Below are 20,601 nucleotides of genomic sequence, written 5' to 3' on the forward strand. Positions count from 1 at the left end.
TATATATGATGTAGCACTTGAGCCAAAAGGAAGGCAAACATTATTTGCTCCATGTTTCTAGGTAAAAGCCATGTGAGAACTTTCAGTTAATCTGTTATAAAATGTTTTCTACCAAAAAAAAAAAAAAAAAAATCTGTTATAAAATGTTAGTTGTCTTGGTTGGAAGTATTAGGAAGGGAAGTTTAGGGAATTTAGTTTTAAAAAGAAACTATATAATCATATTTGTGTAATCTACTTAAAATTTTTACTTTATTCGGTAATTATATTTTGGACAATTTTTATTTTTGTTCTCAAATACAAGGGATCTGATTGCAAACTAATGAAATTTAATAATTAAATGTGAAATGATTTGGAGTCAGTTATATACTCATGCTACGTAGCAAGTATAGGAGATTTATTTTAGTTTTAATTTCACTTTGTTTTATTTCCCTTCCAACCAGATTACTGTAGGCTCTGTTTGGTTGCAATGGGAATTAAAGGGGAGGAAAGTGAAAATTTTCAAACCTTAAAAAGGAACTTTTGTAATAATTATCTCATGTGATTGTATAAATTACTTAAATTTCATATCATTTTTAGTAATGATATATTTTACATGTAATTTTTATTTTACTTTTTAAACCAAAGGGAATTGGATGCAAAATAAAATGAAATTTAATAACCAAATATGGAATGATTTGGAGCAAGTGATTTAGTCACATGGGGAAATGATTACAAAAGTTTTCTATTTAAGTTTAAAAATTTCACTTTATTTCCTTTTAATTCCCCTTCCAATCATACGGAGCCGTAGGAAAAATTAGTAATAGAATTATGGGATTTAGACTTCTCAATTACTTCTAGATGTATGATTTCAAACACCGATTAGTTGCAGTAGAGACTTTAATCAATCACAAACTTATTAACCCTTGTTGTACTCACGTTGGAATCAATCTCACATGTTGCAATTATTTAGGTCAGCACATTGTGAATTCAACCCCACATTTTATGAGCTATAACTAATTAAGAATTTAAGACTCATCCACTTTTCATTATGGTGAGCACAATTTTACCATCTAATCAAAATGAGAATGAGAATAACATGATAGTACTAAACAAGTCAATTGGTGACTTAGTTTTCACCATTAAAATTAATTCCAAGGATTTCTTATCACAATGTACTAATATCGATGGTACTGGGTTCCATCTTAAGAGAATATTAGCCACCAAATTTTTTAGTGATTTGGCTGTAGTACCGGGTTTCTTTAAAGCCACCAAGTCTACATATCCATGTTGGAACTTATACCACAAGTTTAACCAATTTCCATGAAATCACTCCACTATTTAGTTTAAACAAATAACAACTAGTTGCTAATGACAAGGTTACACTATTGTGTAAACTATAAACCATAGGTGATAATACCCCTTATATAATCTAATAATTAATGCATGCTAATGGTCTATGCTTGGATTATGAGTATGTTGGCTAATGATTTATTTATTTATTTTTTTTATGAATTGAAAAAATATATTAAGGGAAAAGAACAAAGAACAACACAAAAGCCAAATTGACAAGACTGAGAGAGTCAAACCAAAAGAGCAAAACAACTAATAAAAGGATGATACATCAAAATCCAAGGGAACGACTAACAAAAGGATGATACATTAAAACGGGGGGAGGGGGGAGGGGGGAGGGGGAGGGGGAAGTGAAACAACAAGAATATCATCAAGCAACCAGGGGAAAAATAAGAGGAAGGTACCAACATGAGGCCAAATGCTTATTGCTTAAAGTGTCTGGGTTTGCAGCATGAATGAGAACAAGTTGAATGCCAAATTAGGTCTAGTGTAGTTCATTAAATATGAAACAAAACCAATGATTGTGAACACTCTTTTTGAAATTTGGTTCACCCATAGGTTTCTGCAAGTGGTCTCCAACAACCGAAGATGTCTTCACAGATGGAAAATCAAAATATCCATACTTCTTAAGTGTACACAGTGAGCCTAAAATTATATAATTTCATTTTGATTTCGGATGATTTTGATTCCTAGAATCACAACAACTTCTCTTATATCCTTTGTATCAAACCTTGACATGGGGAGGTTTTTAGTGGCTGTATTGTGTGTGCCAATTTCCATTTAACTAACAAGCCTATGGATATTTGAGGATCCATACACACCTATCGGATCATTAATAAGAAAACTATTTGATATCAAAATAGTATCAAGCTTCTCGTGCCACTATTTAGGTACTTGCTTCAGGCCATATAAATACTTCACTAGTTCACCTTATGTTCTTGTATAAGATCAACACAACCTTCTAGTTGTTTAATATAAATTTTCTCTTTCAAATCTCCATTTAAAAATACAACTTTTACATCCATTTGATACATGACGAGTTTATATATGGATGCAATAGCAATCACCACTTAAAAAATGAAACTTTTGACCACATTTCCAACAAATGTCTGTAGAGGTAGCACCACTCCCATCCTCCCCTCATCCACCGCTTTCAATCTAATAGTCCTACAGTGATTTTATTAACTACACCCACCCACCCACCTCTCCACTACACCTAATCTTCTCCTTCCTATCTGTGGTTGGACTATAGGGCTCACGACGGTCACCATATGGGCTGGCTCCATCTCTCGACTACAACTATTCTCCTTTTCAACTCACTTTTTCTTCTTTCTTATTTCCTTCCTTCCTATCTTTTTCGTTCTCTTTCCGTGTCTTTTACAATCTGATTTCTCCTTGGATGCTCTTTGAAGACCGTCTCTGGATCTCTCCAGTCTCGCTCTTTCCTCTGATTTTGAGTTGTTTACACTCTGTGCTGATGTTTAGAGCTTCCTTGCTTCAAACCTAATTTGCCCTGCTCCTCTTTGAGCCTGGCCGCTTTTTCATTCTGCACCTCCCCCCCCTTGACCCTTTCTCTAGTGTTCTATCTCCCACCTTGTTTTCGAGGCATACGAGTTCCAGGTGCCACCCCTACTCCCACCCCCTGGCCGCTAGAATTTCTGGTAACTTGGCATTACTGAACTTGGGCTGTCTCGGTGGAACTCTAACTCAACTGCGGCTAGTTGTTCTCGACCTTGGTCACAATCTGAGTCGGAGGACCGAACCCTCCACGGCTACACTATTGGATTCCCCAACGTGATCAACTGTGCATTTTCCTTGGCTTGTTGTGGGAACCACTGGGGATTGTACCTGTTAGATGCTATGTGATGGCTTTGTTTGTAGCTACGTGCAAGCCCCCTGGCCAGAGGGACCATATAATCGACTTGGCACCATGATGGCTTGATCGTTGTCTTCTCCAACTTTTCAAGCATCCTCCTGATGCTTCACAGTTCAGACAAGAACGTGAAGTTGTTCAAATTTGGACCCATAACAGTGGCATTCCGGATAGTTGCTTCAATCTTGGTTTCATTAGACAAGCAGTTTCTTGTGCTGGCAAGGCTATTGATTTCCAACTGAACTCTGAAGACCTGGCATTACCAAATGGGACTGCTCGAGTGAAAATCATATTTTATATGAAGTTGCCAGTGGGTATCTCCTCCAAAATCAAAGATATCCTTGGCCAAAATCATCCTGTACATTTTCATATGAAGAGATACTTTTTTGCACTTGCTGTGGTCGTTTATGCCACGACGTTCCTCACTGTCCAGTCCTGAGAGGCCCACCGGAGCTTAACCCCCCTCCTATGGGCTTTGTTAGCAAGGCTACTACCCCACCAATACTGGTTAATCACATACCAGCTGTCTGAGCATACCCCAATCTGATTCTAATTCTACTTCGGCAATGGATGTCTCATATGGAACTGATGTTAATGTCCCTGGACTCCAACAATTGAGTTCAGAACACGATTCTGCCACTTGCATAAATAACCCAATGCCCATGTCTACTGTAAATGGAGGTTCTAAAGGTACGGACCCTGACACTTCTTCTGGATGCCCTATATTCTCAAATCTCCCTTACATTAACCTGGCACACCAAACTAGCTTGCCGAATCTTTTCCCCTCCCTGGTGATGCTATTCAAAATTTCATTGATCCTTTGGCACCCTTGTTCTTGAATACCACTTGCCAAGCTCCCACTCGCCAAGCTCCCACTCTGCCATCTTCTTCCACACCCCTGGTCCTGCGTACTACAGTAAACAATACTTCCACAACACAGTCATCTTTGATAGTGGAAGTTCTGGGCAACACTTCTCCCACCAAGCCTTTACCTCCTCTGGTCTATTTGTTGGGAATCCAAGTGGCCACCCCATTACCAAAACAAGGAAAGTGACCTTCCTCTCTGAGCCTTCACCTGTTCTCTCTGACTTTAAGAAAATTAAGACCCTCCTTTCCCAATCCCTGGACTCTTCCTCTGACCCTCAAGTCCTCCTCTCCATGATTCTGATCTGGCTGGCTGCAATCTCGATTTCACCATCGGTTGAACCATCACCCCCTCTCTTGGTACAACCCAACACTACAAGCTACACTGTCTGTGACCCAGATGAGCCCTATGACCAACCACAGGTAAGTTTCCCAACCATTAACTCATTCACTGATTTTCATATTTTCTTTACTGTTACTTTATCATCCTGATTAGCATAATTTTTTCCTGGTATATGCTATCTAACAAAGTTTTCAAGAGAGGGTTTTACCCAAGAAGCTCTCACTTTACTGCGTTTTTCTTCCTGCTTATTTCTTTCATTCCTGTTTATAGTCAATCACTTTTTACCTTATTATTATTATTATCAGTATTTCTTGTAACTGTTTCTACTTATCTACCTCTCATCTGTGCCACCTCTACAGTCTTAATGAAGCTCTTTTCCTGGAATGTGCGTGGGTTAAATAATAAATTCACCATGCAATGTCTCTGCCACCATATAAAAAATCTCAAACCTGAAATAATTTTTTTATGTGAGACAAAAGTATCAGATTACTGCAAAATCAAATGCAAGATCCTCTCAGACAATTATACTTCCATTGTCACATAGACTAGCCATGGTTTTAAAGGTCTCCGTGGCGGACTTTGGGTCCTTGTGGCTAAGACTACCCAAGCCACATTGGTGTTCGAGCATCAAGGTTTTATTGTTTTAAATATAACTGAACCGGATGGCCCTAGTTGGAATGTTGTATGCATATATGCCCCACCACACTCCTTAGAAAGAAAAAGTTTTTGGGTAGACTTACACAATTATCTCCTAACCACCGACCCAAATTTCATCCTTTTGAGTGATTTCAATGAACTCCTACACCAAAATGACAAATTAAGAGGCCAACCTGTATCACCCCAACCTTTTAACCCGTCCCTTAAATCCATAATCTCGGATTTCTCCTTGAAAACATCCAGTTACCCGGTTCTCCCTTCACCTGGACCAATAAACAAAAGTCACCTAAACTCATTAAGGAATGACTGGATCGAGCAATCGCGTCCCTTGATTGGCTGATGCTCTTCCCTAGAGCCCACCTAAAGAAGCTCCCATTGGTTGGATCTGACCACAATCCAATCTACCTCTCCACCTCCTTGGAAACAAAATCATATAAAAAACTTTTCCATTTCCAATATGCCTGGACCCATCACCCTGACTTTAAAACCTTTTGCTCCCACACTTGGACCTCACTTCAACCCACAATCCTTCATAACAAACTCACCAACCTTAGCTTCCTCTTGTCCAAATGGAATAAGGAGGTTTTTGGTAATATCAATTATTTGCAAACCAAGTACCTGGACCAAGTAGCTGTGTTAGAAGAGAACCCCTCTGCCATGACCAACCCAGAGAGTGTTGATACCATCATGAACAAGCTTAAATGGACCTTTGCTGCTGCAGAATCCTTCTGACTCCAAAACTCCAGACATGCCTACATCCGAGATGGTGACCGAAATACCAAATTCTACCACTCTATTGCAAAGACAAATTTGAGGAAAAGACAGATCATTTCACTCTTCAATACTGATGGTGTCAAAACTGAAGACCCCATACTTATTGCTAAGATTTTCTCCAATCACCTCTCCAAGATTTTCACTTCTTCCAATCCCCTGGACACTTCCTTTGTCGATTGCTTATTTACTAGAGCTTTAAATCATTTGGAGCTGACCATTGCTGAGGCACCTACCTTGAATGAACTCAAATCGGCTGCCTTTTCTATTGGAGCATTTAAAGCCCCAGGCTCAGATGGATACCAAGCTTGCTTCTTCCAAACCTTTTGTGACCTTCTAGCTGAAGATATTTCCCCATTTGTTACTACTTTCTTTACCTCTGGGTTCCTACCGGCTGGCTGTAATCACACCCTTTTATGCATGATCCCAAAATCTAACAATGCCCAAAATGCCCCTGATTTTAGACCAATCAGCCTCTGCAATGTTTCTTACAAAATCATTGCAAAAATCATGGCCAACAGACTAAAACCATACCTCCCCCTCTTCATCTCCCCTAATCAGGCATGCTTTTATTCCTGGACGACATATCACTGACAATATTACCATTGCTCATGAAATTCTCCATTTCCTAAAAAAGAAAAGATCTGGGTGGTTTAGCTTTGTTGCCCTCAAACTTGACATGTCCAAAGCCTATGATAGAGTTGAATGGGTTATGATAACCAAGCTTTTAGGGTTTTTAGGCCTCCCTGAAAAGTGGGTTTCTCCAGTCAACTCTCTCATCAGTACTACCTCTTTCTCTTTCAAAATCAACGGTAGTCCCTTCGGTTACTTTAAACCCTATAGAGGCCTGAGACAGGGCTGCCCTCTAAGTCCATACCTCTTCCTCCTCACTATGGAAGTCCTCTCCCGCCTACTTGATGCAGTTAGGGACACTGAAACTTTTAAAGGAATCAAAATTGCTAGAAATGCCCCTGAAATCACTCACCTTTTCTTTGCTAATGACACTTTTATCTTCTGCAGGAATACTGAGGATGACATTCTGTCTATTAAAGCCACCCTTGAACTTTTTTCGGACCTCACAGGCCAAGAAATTAATTTTTCTAAAAGCGAGGTTTTTTTCAGCAAAAACACCAGCTCTGAGAACAAAAGGAAAAATTGCTCCTTGCTTGGTATTAAGGAAATGAAGCCAGAATCCATGTACCTTGGGACTAGACTCTTCCATCACAGATCTAAAGCAAAAGACCTGGAACCTCTTGTCCAATGAGTAAAATCTAAATTGGGCTTTTGGAAAGCCAACTGCCTTTCCTACGCTGGAAGGCGTGTGTTAATACAACCTGTTCTTGCATCAACACCCTCTTACCCGATGTCTTGTTTCCTCCTTCCCCAAAAAACTTGTTCTTCTTTAGACTCTATTTACCTCAAATTCTAGAATAATGACCCACCAAATAAACATAAAGTGCACCTTATCGGGTGGGATAAAATTTGCACCCCTATGGCCTTGGGAGGATTGGGTCTCCGTAAATCCCATATCCACAACAAAGCACTAATCACCAAACTTGGTTGGAGACTTCTAAGTGAAGAATCAAGGCAAAATACTTCCCTAGAACCTCCATTTTCAACCCAAGTGTTAGAAGGAAGAAAGGGACTTGGATATGGAACAATATTGCATCTGTATTGCCAGACCTCATGAAAATAGTGTGGAGAAAGATCGGAAATGGCTATGATACCCACTGCTGGTATGACCCTTGGGTACCAACAATACCGGGGCACTGTTTACCTTTAAGTTTTCATAATAGATCTGTCAACCTGGTAAGTGATCTCATCACTAATCATGTGTGGAATTCTGGTTCACTTTCAAATCTACTGCCTAATTGTTTCAACCATGAGATCTCTAAATTAAGAATTTCAGACTCTAAGGATTGCTGGAGTTGCTCCCTTACCAAAGATGGAAAATTCTCCACCCGACTTGCGGCTAAACATTTAACTCCACTTTTTCATACCCGGCCCCTTGTCTCCAACTGGTGGCATTTTTTTTTGGAAACTAAATATCCATCCGAAATTTATTGGCGTGTCTTGAATGCAAGTTTACCTGTCAAGGCCACTCTCTCAAAGTGGACATCGATCGAGCGTACATGTGTTCTCTATGGTGCTCGTGATGAATCCCACTGACATCTCTTTCTATCTTGTGAATGGACTAAGCGCATCTAGGCCTGTGGACCCCTCGGACTCAGAACTGAGCACCTAAGCAGCTCGAATTTGGCACAGCTTTGTGCTTCCCTCTTTCAATCAAAAGCCATGGACAAACAAACTGCTACTTGTTTTTTTTTCTATTTTTATTATAACATTTTATTTTATTTGGATTGTAAGAAACAAAGTAATTCATGGCTTGGCAACAACAGACCCTACCCCTGTCCTCTCAAATGTTTTCAGATGGATTATAGACCTCAATTTAACACCACCACTTTTACACAATCAATTGATAGACCCTCTCACCAGCATGCACAATTATTTTGATGCCTCCTCAAACACTAACAATGAAATAAACTTACCTGTTTTATGATGCGCAGGTCTTTCTGAACCATCCGAAGGCCTAATATGATGGGCTTATTGCTTTTTACTTGATGGCCGGCCAGAGTGTTTTAACATCTGTAGGATTTGCTGTTTCAACCGATGAAATGAAGGCTGAGCTACTTGGAATATTGCAGGGGTGGAAACACACTGAGACTGACAAAATCCAACTGAAAGAAATATGGATCAATAACCGAAATCTACACAGCCTTTTGATAGCCAAACAGGAAAAAAATACTGTTCCTTGGCATATCATCCCTACCTTTTTTGAACTGGCTGAACTAACCTCCAACTTCTCAACTGTATAGTTTAAGTACAAGAACAATATGTGGTCCCGTACTTTGCGCTCTCTAGCTACTTTCTCTATTACTAATCGAACTGTTATCCCCCCTTTCTCTATGATGTACACACGTTTTACTCTTTATAATGTTATGCTCTGCTTTTTCTCATCAAAAAAAAAAAAAAAATAGCAATCACCACTTTTATAGTGACAATTCTTGCAACTTAGAGAATAGTCTATGTTCTTTTTTTGTTTAAGGCCTTAACTTTAACTATTAAGCTTATTTTATACTTATCAAATGATCCATTCGGTTTCAATTTCTTAAAATCTACTTGGTATCTAACACCTTAGTAACCGTTAGAAGATCAACCAGCTCCCAAGTATAAAACCTATCGGAAACAAACCTTTTCACCCTTTTCAATAGACATGGAAATGGGCTTTTCTTCACCTTATTATTTTTGTGATCACCTTAGTCTTTATCTTCCATTGAGATGTTATTTGAAAACTGCCTTCACCTTGCTCTTGATTCAATTCTTCTTTGATGAACAATAATCCAGTTGACATCTCATTGTGAGTTTCATCACCAAAACTTAAAGGTAGAATAGTTAGACACTAATATGTCAACAGATTGTTCATGGAAGATTTTGGAGTTTCCAATGGATAGTGTTTCCAGTTCACAGTTACTATGCTAGTGAGTTAATATATCTAAACCATAATCATAGCCAAAACAACCCCCCCGGGTGGTGGGTTTGCTCGGTTGGTTTAGGACAATGTGCTTCGGCCATAGGGCTCCTGGTTTGAGTCCCCACGAGTGAAACGTTACATGGGGTAGGGGGACAGCTTCATGTAACCAGGATTTTCCCTTGGGCCTGAACCGTAAACCCGGGCAGGTTCAAGGGTTTCCTCACTAGCAAAAAAAAAAAAAAAAACCCAAAACATGTATCATAACAGCATGTGTTCATTAACTTCCAAGTTATCTAAATATTATATTTACAATTTATGCATAAATGAGATGAAGAAAGCTATCTTTCCTAGTAATGTCATCTCCATCTCTTATTTCTCTCCCTCTTATACATTGCAGTACATCAGGAGTTGCTGTCTAACCCTCTGTTTCCAACCTCTTCCACACATATATACAGTTTTCATTTAAGGTTCTGAAGTTTCAGTTCTTGTTTAGTTGATGAAATCCAAATCACCTTCTATACAATCTCTGCAGCAGCAGTGGTAGGCTAGCTAGATCAATGCTAATTGCTGCCACCAAACTCTCCTATATCCATGATTTCGACTCTGCGATTCATCTTCTTCCTTATATTTATAGCTACATCTTGTGGAATGAATTTTCCACAAACACTTACCCTGCACATCTTCTTCTCAATCAAATGGGTGTCCAACTCTTCAAGTAAAAAATTAAAACATAAGAATATGAATACAGAGAAAATTAAGGTTCTTGAAATTCAGTTTGAGAGAGCCCAATTCATCTAAGTGATCTCACCTTGCATGTTGAGAAGGATTCTCCTTAATCTTCTGTAACAACCATTGCAGTCTATGTTGATCCTCATAACCATACAGATCTGAAGAACTCAGCAATGAAAATGAAACATCAATTAAGACATCATTCCTAATTGCTTTTTAATGAAAATTATGAATATCTAGGGGGGGGGGGGAAGTTGAGCTTGCCTTTCCTGACATGGTGGAGCTGGCAGGTGGGTGAGTTTTGGGTTTAATGATTGGTGGATTTGGTGATTGAAAAGTTTGAGTAAAGGGAATTATGGGATTGAGAATAAAAAGGTGGGATATGGGCTAGTTAATGTGGATTTTCTTAACTACTAATGAGGATTTCTCTTTTTAAATATAGGTTTATGGAATCTGATTCTGTTTGAGTCTCAGAGAGGAAGGAGTGGTATTGTTTTGTTTTGTTCATTTGTCGTTGTTTCATGTTAATATTGACAAGGAAAGAGAAAGCATCTCTTTCTTGTTTCATTGGAATCTTGCAAAACACAAGGCATTGTTTCTATGGTTTCCTCTCAAACAGGGAATGAGAAAGGAATATCTAAGAAAGAACCTGACCCGGATCTAACAAGACCAGGATTTATCTGACCCAAGAGGAATCGGACAGTTTAGTGGGTCAGTTATTCAGTCAAGATTGATGCCTTTTGCCTCAAGAAAAGAATTGCTGCTCTAAAAAGTGTGTTTTGTATTGAACTTTATTTGTCTACAGTACATGGACGGTTGGAATTTGGATATGCATTAGATATTTTATGTGAACAAGGATTAAAAAAGGGAAAAAGAACTCTGTGGGGGAGTGTGGCCCCTATGTCCAGACACAGAAGGGCAAAATGATCACCCTGCCCCCATGAAAGACGAAAATGCCTGCTCTATTGATGATTTGTGCGTGCATATAGACCACACTCCCCCAATAGAGAACTCTTCCCTCAAAAAAACATGAGGGGCATTGTTCTCTGTGCCGCAGCGCAGCCTGCGCCTAGGCACATGGGGGTGGGTGCAATAACCACCCTGCCCCCCCCTGCACAGGCTACCCATGTGCCTAGGCGCAGGCTGCATTGTGGCACAGGGAACATTCTCACTTAAAAATAGGAAAAAGTGGGGAGGGAAGGTGGGCATGTCCACTATTGGTGGAGTGTCAACCCAATCCATCCATGAGCTTGCCTGGGCCAGATTTTTGTTTAGTGGTTTGTAAGACAACTCCAACCTTGGAATAAGCTTGTTTTGTTAAATAAAACTAATCTGTGCTTGGATTTGCTTATCTCTCTTATGGGGGGATTGATACGCCGTCGGCATATAATGGAATACCCATGCCTGGCCAATGACGGCATGGAGAGGGTACCGTACAGTTCTTCAACAGACAATAGGGTCGTATACATGTCTGGAAGGAGAGAGAAAATGTAGGAAGGCGACACATACTGACAGTGTGTACAACTTTTTTCCCATTTTTTCTATTATTCAAAAGGGACACTGTTCTCTGTGCCGCAACGCAGCCTGCGCCCAAGGACATGGGGGTGGGTGCAATGACCACCCTGCCCCCTGCACAGGCTGCCCACGTGCCTGGGCGCAGGCTGTGCTGCAGCACAGAGAACATTCTCCCCTATTCAAAAATGCTAATCTTGTAGATCCTTTGAGCCTCATAGTCTAATATCAACTCTCAGAGAAAATATTCCTTTATTTTTCATCACCTAATTTATGGGGTTTCCAAAGCCTAGGATCCCATGTGATGTGTTCAGTTAAGATTCGGACCTATGAAAGTGTTTTTAATGTGTGAGGTTTGCAAAACTCTTTGATCTTTATTAGATTGACCAAGAGCACACAAATGTAAAAGGGGAAGTTTTCCTTCACCCATGGTGAAGGATTCAAAATTACAAGCTCCCTTTTTTGGGAGATCCAAATTGCTCATTATAGATTAAAGCCTAAGGACGACAATTGCCCATTATAATCATACAAATTAATCAAAATTAAAACATTTAAATATGGATTTGATGGACATACTTTCAATAATCTCGCAGTTGTACATCAAAGTCAATAATTTATTCATATATTCTCAACATGTTTTCATCTTGTGTCAATTCCTTAGTCAAAGGAAATGAGATATTATCCCTTGAGTCGATCTCATCAGCTCATTGGATTAATCCTCTAACAAGATGATTTCATAGTTCTTTTGCTTACAAAAACTCCCTAATTGTTATATTACAAAACTAGGTTGTTTTACCAACTTAGGAACTACCTCGAATTTAGTCAAGAACACTTCTTAACTAAATACTCTACCACTATAGTGGGTTCTGTACTTCATTTTTGCTTGAAACACATTCAAACAATATTACCATCACTCAAAATTAAAAACCATAATTAATGTGGTTTTTTTTTGTCATCCTTGTCAGTTTAAAAACAAACTGGTATTACCCAAAATTGACAAGTTCCCACAGTAACATTAAAGAAAAGCTTTTTAATTCTCCTCAAACACTTGAGGTTATTGTAGACATTAAATTTTGTCACTAGAAGGACCCCTGGGCCATGATATTTTGTGATCCGATAGTGCTCTCAGAGATTGTTTGGCGGAAAATAACATGTTTGTCTCTGGTATAATTCAGACATTTTGTGAAGCCTAACCTCAATTAAAATCTAGGAAGTATTGGTCATCGTTCTTGATAACGAGACATTGTTTGGCCATCATTTCATTAAAATACTTGCCTTACAGGCCCTCCAATTTTAAGCACGATTTTGATTGTGTTCCTGCCCAAGTCTATGGTTGATCTTCATACCATTGGATAATACTCAAAAGGGCATTTCCAACTATATATGGAACGCCAAAATCCAACTTTCGGATCTCCAAGAATCATTCCCAGAAGGTCCAGAGAAAAGGTGACACAAAGGCAGTAAAATACGTCGGTGCCCAAACCATCAATGTAACCTATGTTTGAGCATTGCAATGGTTTCTTTATCTCTTCATGTTCAAAAAAAACAAGATTATCTCGATAAGATGGACAAAATCTCATCTATTTCTCCTTTCAAAACTGAAGTCATAATACAGCTATCTATTTAGTGGAATATGTGGCTTTGTTTCCTCCGAACAGAAAAGAAAGAGATATTAATGCATGCAAAAGCATGACATATGGGTAAATATATTATAACTACATTTAGATAGATCAGCAAATTCTGAAATCCCTTTTAAACCCCCCACAATAAAAGCTTTTTTACGATTTAATCTCTCAACTTCACAATATCACAAAATGGAAATGAGGGCATGTAAATAATTACCATCACCAACCTAGTCCATCAAATCAGCTTATATAGAAAATCTTTACCATTGATTGGACATTGATGAACCAAATTACTATCGACCAGTGAAAGGATGACATGTGAAAAACATCAGATTTGAAGCCGACCTGAGCTGATCATCCATCCAGCTCATCATACCTGTCAAATATTAGGCCGACCCTATCTGACTTAAGTCGACCATCTAATTATCCATCCAAGTCATCATACCAGTCAAATGCTGGGTCGACCCGATCTGACCTGAGCCGACCTTCAGATCATCCATCTAGCTCATTACAATTATCAGATTCTAGGCCGACCCGATACCATGCCGACCCGACGCCAGACCGACCCGAGCCAACAATCAAGCTAAGGACAGAATCACTTCACCCACACCATGCATCTTGCATGACCCAAGGTCATGCCTTTCATATGACTCTCTGTGACAGGTGTCCACACCAGAAGACCTCCACCTATTCAAATGGGAGACCAAAACAACGGTCTAGCACCGATGAAAGGCCTACACCGATCTATCATCCAAACTCTATAAATAGCAACTCCAAACCTAGGTAAGAGGAGACTTGATTTCTCATTTTCTCTACTTGAGATTATCTTGCATCGGAGCTATTCCGCCGGCTCAGACCGGCACTCCTTAGCCTCTTATGTTCTTCTGTATAGGTCAGCTCGGCCACAGGAGAGTTCGGGTCAAATCTTGCCACAATAAACATAATAGAACTTTTCAAAAATCTCTTAAAATATGATTGCTAATAAATAATACTATTTTAAATTCTTTTACAAACTATCTACAAAATGTAATAACGAATTTGATTGTATTTGAATGAAACAATCAAATCTCTCTCTCTCTCTATTTGATTGTGTAATAATGTTTTATGATTGATTGTGTGTGTGTGTGTGTGTGTGTGTGTGTGATTCTTTATTCAGCATCTCTTGCATTCACCAACAAACATTATGAATACAACACACTTATATGTAGCCAGGGAGGCAAGAAATATAACCATTAAAGCACAATACACACTATAAGTGATTGCAACGGTAAGGACCTCTCAACTCTGGGGACAATTCGAAACCATTAGTAACAATCATGTTCATAAAACAACTAACAGTAATCTATTCAAGTTTCTCATGCAATCTAGTTCGATGGACATAATTATAAACACTTGCATTTGTGTATGAAATCTCTATTTGCATGAATAAAAAATGAAGCAACCATTTGAACAAAGAATCCATTTTTGTCCCAAATTGCAAACAATTTTAAGGCATAACCTTAAGACATTCGAACACCCAATTAAATTACTAAAAAACCAATTCATTATTAAACTATTTATATTGGGTTTGATAAACACATAAATACAACACAAAATTCAGGTTTAATGGTTACCTTGACTTTAATGGTTAACCTAGACTTTGTTGTTTAAAACAATATAAGATATCGTTGTAGATTAGGCAGGATCTACAGCATGGTTGAATCACACTTCAAAAATTGTCTTCCACATGCACATTCATCATTTGGAAACTGCATCCATGATATTTGACTCCAAACTTAAAATTACCATTAACTAAACTTAATGTATTATTTAATTCTAACATTTTCTTTACCAATGGTTTTTCTGCAGTTTAATTGGAGTTGCTTACTTGATTTTGTACTTGATTCACGAAAAGTTAATCCCTTTAATTTGTTAGCATCCAAACTTTGTTTACACAAGAGAGCATCATAGTACAAGCATACTTTCTTAGCACTCTTCCCCCCCCCCCCCAACCCACAAAGTGAGCACTTATAAACACCTGAATACAAGGGTTCATTTCACATGCTTGACCACTAGTACCTGCCTCATCATGTTTGCTACTTTCTAGTTTCTAACCAGGCCATGCCAATAGCCCCCCAAAAGAACTCCTTATCAGAGAGGTCACTGATTGAGAATAGTATCCATATACCATCTCTCCCAAATGATAATGGCTACACATAACAATATAATGATTCCAGTTTATCATCCAAAAGTAGAATACTTAGTTTGGGGCCATCCTCTTGTGTGGCCTCCGCCTCTACCTTCCTATGATATGTTCACATGGTATCATGTTGGTCGTTTCCGTGAGCCACAACTCAATAGGCAACCCAGACAGGTGCGTCTAACAAAACTGTGATGCAATGGCATTCCATTTTTTCGAAATATGATCGTTTCAAAAACCATGTCATATTACATGTCAAAGATATGCCAAATGCTTCGTCTGACAAATTTAAATTCCTCAATCATAATTTTCTTATTTCAACTACTTCTCATGTCCAATTCATATAATTCTGAATTTACATCAACTTGTAATGCACTAATAGAATGAACTAAATTTATTTGCAACACAAATATCCAGATATTAAAAACAGTTTTTTTAAAGAAAAACATAATATATGAAAATTATTGCAGGGATGCTCATAGATCTCATGTGTTATGGAAGGCATCATGATACACCGATGTTATTAAGGACAGAAAAGTATGTGGTCCAAGAACTTAAATGTCATAATCGTTAGGATAACCAATCCAATAACAAGTTCTGGCACAAGATATCAATCATTTTAGAACCATTCAAATTGCAGGTCATGCATGAGAAAAAAAATATACAAAACAAGTAGGTCAAGATGGAAACATATGTATTCTTCATTGATCTTCTTACAAACTGTACTGCTGATTCAGAATCAACCAATATAATAAATACAAAGAAAGAAGCATGAGGTAAAAAAAAATGTATAAACTAAGTTATACCTTACGAATTTGTAGATAATGTGTTGCACAGAAATATTTCCACTTCAAACATATGATGATCTAAGGTAAAGGCCTCACTTGGACACAATTTGAAAGCACTATTCCAAACTTGGTGCCTCCTCAGTTGGATTGGCCTCGAAAACATCTGAGTTGGATGCCTCTGGTTCTTCCAGCAGTTCTCGGGATTGGATTGACTCCTTGTACACGGGAGTCTGCTTGAAATCCATCGCTCCCTCATTGTAAGTGGCCACGGCAATACCACATGCAATTAACTGTAGATTGAACATTGAGGAAATCATAAACCCATAAACCACGGCATGATATTCTCATTTGCCAAAAAATTCCAATTAGTGAAGAGGATCAAAATTTAAATCCAGAAAATGAATAAAATTCAACTATACATGCAGGAATCAAACTTTGTCAGGTCTATGAATGCCAAAAAATGAGTTTTTAGAAAATGAAGCTTACCCAGATCAAACCAGTTTAAAGATACAATTCCCTTGGAACCCCACCACAGGAAAGCTCATCATCCAAGGTATTGATACTTGATAGGCCTTGCCTTACATTTATGTGGGGATTAGATGTTCCTGGAACCACTAAGGGCCCTAGGTTCTAGCACACTGAATAAGATATGGACCCCTTCTGAAGATGAGGCCCAGTAAGTAGTTGACAACAACCACAAACTAATGACCTTTGACTAAGCTGCAAATGAATCTGCTTCACTGCTGTGGAACCAAGAATACCAAGACCATGAAAATATCCTCGGATCTCTAAATGTATCAAAATTCCTGCCTGAACTAGTTCCCCCTAGAGCTCCCATCGATATTACGCGTTGGGAGCCCAAGGGCAAGGGGGGAATCAAGGAGTGGATCACATTAGGAGGAAGGAAGAAAGACTTTTACAACCTCATCCAGTCCCAAAATGATGTCGAAAGAGATAGTTGGCTGAATCACCATCAGCAGAGCACATCAAACAGATTTGAAGTCCAGGAATTCCTCTTTTACACCATGAAGCATGTATTTAACATTTAAAGCAAACCTCTTAAGATCTTCTACAGCATGCAGAATTATGAAGGACTGGAATCATATGCAATATAGAATGCATAGTTAAATAAGCATGGAAATAAGCATGGAAACTAATCAGACCAGCGGTGCATGCAGAGAAAAAGGTTCTGGACATAGAGCATTATTTTAAAAGTTGTGTGAGGCTTATGTCTTTAAGACCACCTTGAGGTGAAGCATCAAGGCCTCACGCCTCGACTGTGAGGCACATGATCCCATGACTCATCCATGAAATATTCAGGACCAAACAAACGATATATTTTGGGTTTTCTTAGTTATATGCATGTCCTGCTCATGAGGCTTAACTCCACAGTTAACGCATATGTATCACCCTGTAGGCAAGTGGAAAAATTCATACCAAGCCTTAGTATTGTGAAGTGAGTTTTGAGAAACAGCTTCTTGTTCTAGTTTACTAGGAAGATTGTTTCAGGTTCTCTCCAGCAAACTCCATCTGTTTCTTTGCAATGGATCCATTGAGATTGACCAGTCTCAATTCTGGGCTTCAGTCCACATTTTCGGAGTCTTTCCAGAAAATTCTTATCCTTCTTCCCCGGACAAGCCTTAGACAAACATCTGTCAGCAAGAATTTTTACGCTATGATCTCCACACAGAGAATTTGTCTAAGTGTGGGTTAGGCTTGTCTATTACCCTTCTTAATACAGAAAAGTGTGGGCAGACGAACTAACATGGACCAAAAACTGAACATATACCAAGTTCCAATGCATCCAAACTTAGTGAGCCTTAAATTACCACAATTAGACCAAGTTCCAAGGATTACCTAAACATTTCCATACTCATGTGGTTTTCAAAACTCTCAGATCTGCTGTGAATCTACGCTCAGGTTGTCATGCTTTCATTGATAAAGTGAGAGAAAATCTGAACTAGTAAATAAATCAATTATTGGCAATCCATATTTCTGTAAGACTCCTACATGTTCATAGCTTTTACTCTCTCCAGTGCAGCATAACTAGAATGGTGACCCAAAAAAACAAATCAAAACTTTTCTATGGAGAGTACAAAAGTTACTTTACTAAACAACAACGTACTATTACTTTCTGCAGGAAATGACAAAGAGTTAATAAATGAACTTGGAGAAAATGAGAACCATCATCAAAACAAATTACAGAAACAAGTCTCCCACAACCCTTGTATTCCACCCCCCCCTCCCCCACCCAAAAAAAAAAGAAGAAAAGAAACAGAAGAGACAACAATAGGTTCAAAGAGATGACAACAGAGAGCAAATCAGTTAACGAACAAAGCAATAACTCAGTTTGCAAACATATCCATTTAAAAAAAAAAAAGCCTGTATCTGTGGAGTTTTTATGTAACAAGGACATGCCTATTTACCATTTTGTGGCCTTTCCACACTTTTTTAATGCTGACAGAAGCTTCATGTGCCTCATCTTCATTTGAAAAATAAATAAGTTTTACAGAGAGCGATTTGATAAGAGAGAGCTAGCAGAATAAAACATACTTACATGGATTGGAAAGGGAAATAATTATAATCATGCATAGATGATTGACTACACGATAACATAAATACCTAGTACACAAAAGAAACATATTTGCATGCTGGCTGGTTTTCATGGTTGCTCAAGTCCAGTCTCCATCCTTCAACTAATATAGATTATATACCGTTGAACTTCCTATGGCAGATAGTTTACATTTGTACATATACATCTATTATTCCAAAAGCCTTACAGTTCTATTGACATTGGTATAGAGGGACAACAAGAGCACAATTGATTGTAGCAATGTCTACATGTGTTTGGACTTTGAAGATGACAAAAGCTAGATTTCATATCAAATCTGGAAATGACGAAGATTCCCAGATATTTGTCCCATTTCCGAACAGTATCCACTGATTCATCACTTATAACAAGGCAAGGTACCTCATTCTCAAGGGTTGAATTTCCATATTCAACAACTACTTCTTTTAAACTAGTTTTAGGTTGAAGGATCTAAAAATTTCCTTACAAAAATATGTCTAAACACAGACTAATTTTGATAGGGTAATCTTTTGTTGGAATCCTTCTTCGTCAAAACAAACGTATAATAGTACCAGCACCAGATGTTTTCCTTCTGCAACAGGGTGTTTCAGTACCCCTGAAAGTTCAAAATCTATAGCTCAAATTTGTTTATAAGTTGCAGAAATATTTTGGGTTTTTTTTTATGACATAAATCTTTTGGGTTTTCTGATAGCTAAACAACAGCTTCATAAGGTAAAGAATAAAGAGGGGAAGAGAACTACCGCGAAGCCGATGCCGAAAGCCCACATATACTGAACAAAAAACCCAAGAGCATCCCACTTACTTCCCTCCCAGAAATCTGGTTTATCACCCGGAAGCTCTGGCAAGAAATACCCATCATTGACGTCCACAGTGCTACCATCTTCAGAACCTCTTTCAATCACCTCTTCTTCTTGTTCTGCTTCTTCTTCTTCTTCCTCCTTGGTAGTGGTTGTAGTCGCTCCACCGCTTCTCTTGTTCTTGCTATCAAACCGCCCAGTCCGAGAGGAGATTTTTTTGGCACTAGTGATTTGAGAACTCCTCCTGATTGAAAAAGGAGCAGAAGAAGAAGGGTTTGAGAAAAGAGGGGTTTGAGAGCGAAATGATGGGTTGCGTCGAGGCAAGTAGCTGCTGCATAAACCACCAGCAGCACCACTGCCTATGCAGAAAGCCATGTAAGGATAAGAAGATGAGAAGTGTTCCTTGACCTCTGGCTTCCGACTTCCTTATTTATAGATAAGCAAAATATCTCTGTCCATGAGTGATGAGTTCCTGGATGCGAACCCGGTTCATGTACCGGTCAGGTTGGTCCAGTATAAGGGTGACAAGGTGTGTATATCGACCGGGTTTATTCCTAGGCCTTGCTCTTCCTCCATATGATCACAGCATTAACTTCAAGGGGGAGCTGTTTTTGTTAAAAAGCCGTGAGATTAGTGACACTGGTACCATTGGCTACGAGGTTGGATGGCCCTCAAGTTAGACATATCTAAGGCTTATGACAGAATGAATGGGGTATCTTCGAACAATTTTTAAATTCCTAGGTTTTTAATTTTCATTGGTGTGATATAATCACTACTTAGTGGCCATAGTTTCCTATTCTATTAAACTCTAGGGTAGCAGTTTTGAATCTTTTTGAACCTTCTAGAGGTATTAGGTAGGGCTGCTCTTTGTGCCCATACATGTTCATTTTAACGATGGAAGGTCTCTCTAGACTCATCCAAGTTCATTGTGATCTTAACTGTTTCAAAGGTATTACAGTTGGTCGTATTGGTTTGGAAATCACCCACCTCCTTTTTGTTGATGACGACCTCA

General features: G+C 38.6%; 1 protein-coding gene across 1 annotated transcript; it reads right to left on the reverse strand.

Moving 5' to 3' along the window:
- Positions 1–16,087: 16,087 nt before the first annotated feature.
- Positions 16,088–20,008, reverse strand: LOC122646278. Its single transcript, XM_043839805.1, has 2 exons — positions 19,533–20,008; positions 16,088–16,492 (listed from the first exon to the last, which is right to left on the reverse strand). The coding sequence occupies exons 1-2, from the start codon at positions 19,962–19,964 to the stop codon at positions 16,319–16,321; spliced, it is 606 nt and encodes a 201-aa protein (XP_043695740.1). The 5' UTR covers positions 19,965–20,008; the 3' UTR covers positions 16,088–16,318.
- Positions 20,009–20,601: the final 593 nt, after the last annotated feature.

This window comes from Telopea speciosissima, chromosome 11 (genome assembly GCF_018873765.1).
Source record: "Telopea speciosissima isolate NSW1024214 ecotype Mountain lineage chromosome 11, Tspe_v1, whole genome shotgun sequence".
NCBI lineage: Eukaryota > Viridiplantae > Streptophyta > Magnoliopsida > Proteales > Proteaceae > Telopea > Telopea speciosissima.

Excerpts from the sequence above, each read along its gene's own strand:
- LOC122646278 (XM_043839805.1), bottom strand. The coding sequence starts at position 19,964 with ATGGCTTTCTGCATAGGCAGTGGTGCTGCTGGTGGTTTATGCAGCAGC. Across the intron at positions 16,493-19,532 it reads CTTTCGGCATCGGCTTCGCG|TTAATTGCATGTGGTATTGC; the intron begins GTAGTTCTCTTC and ends TTCAATCTACAG.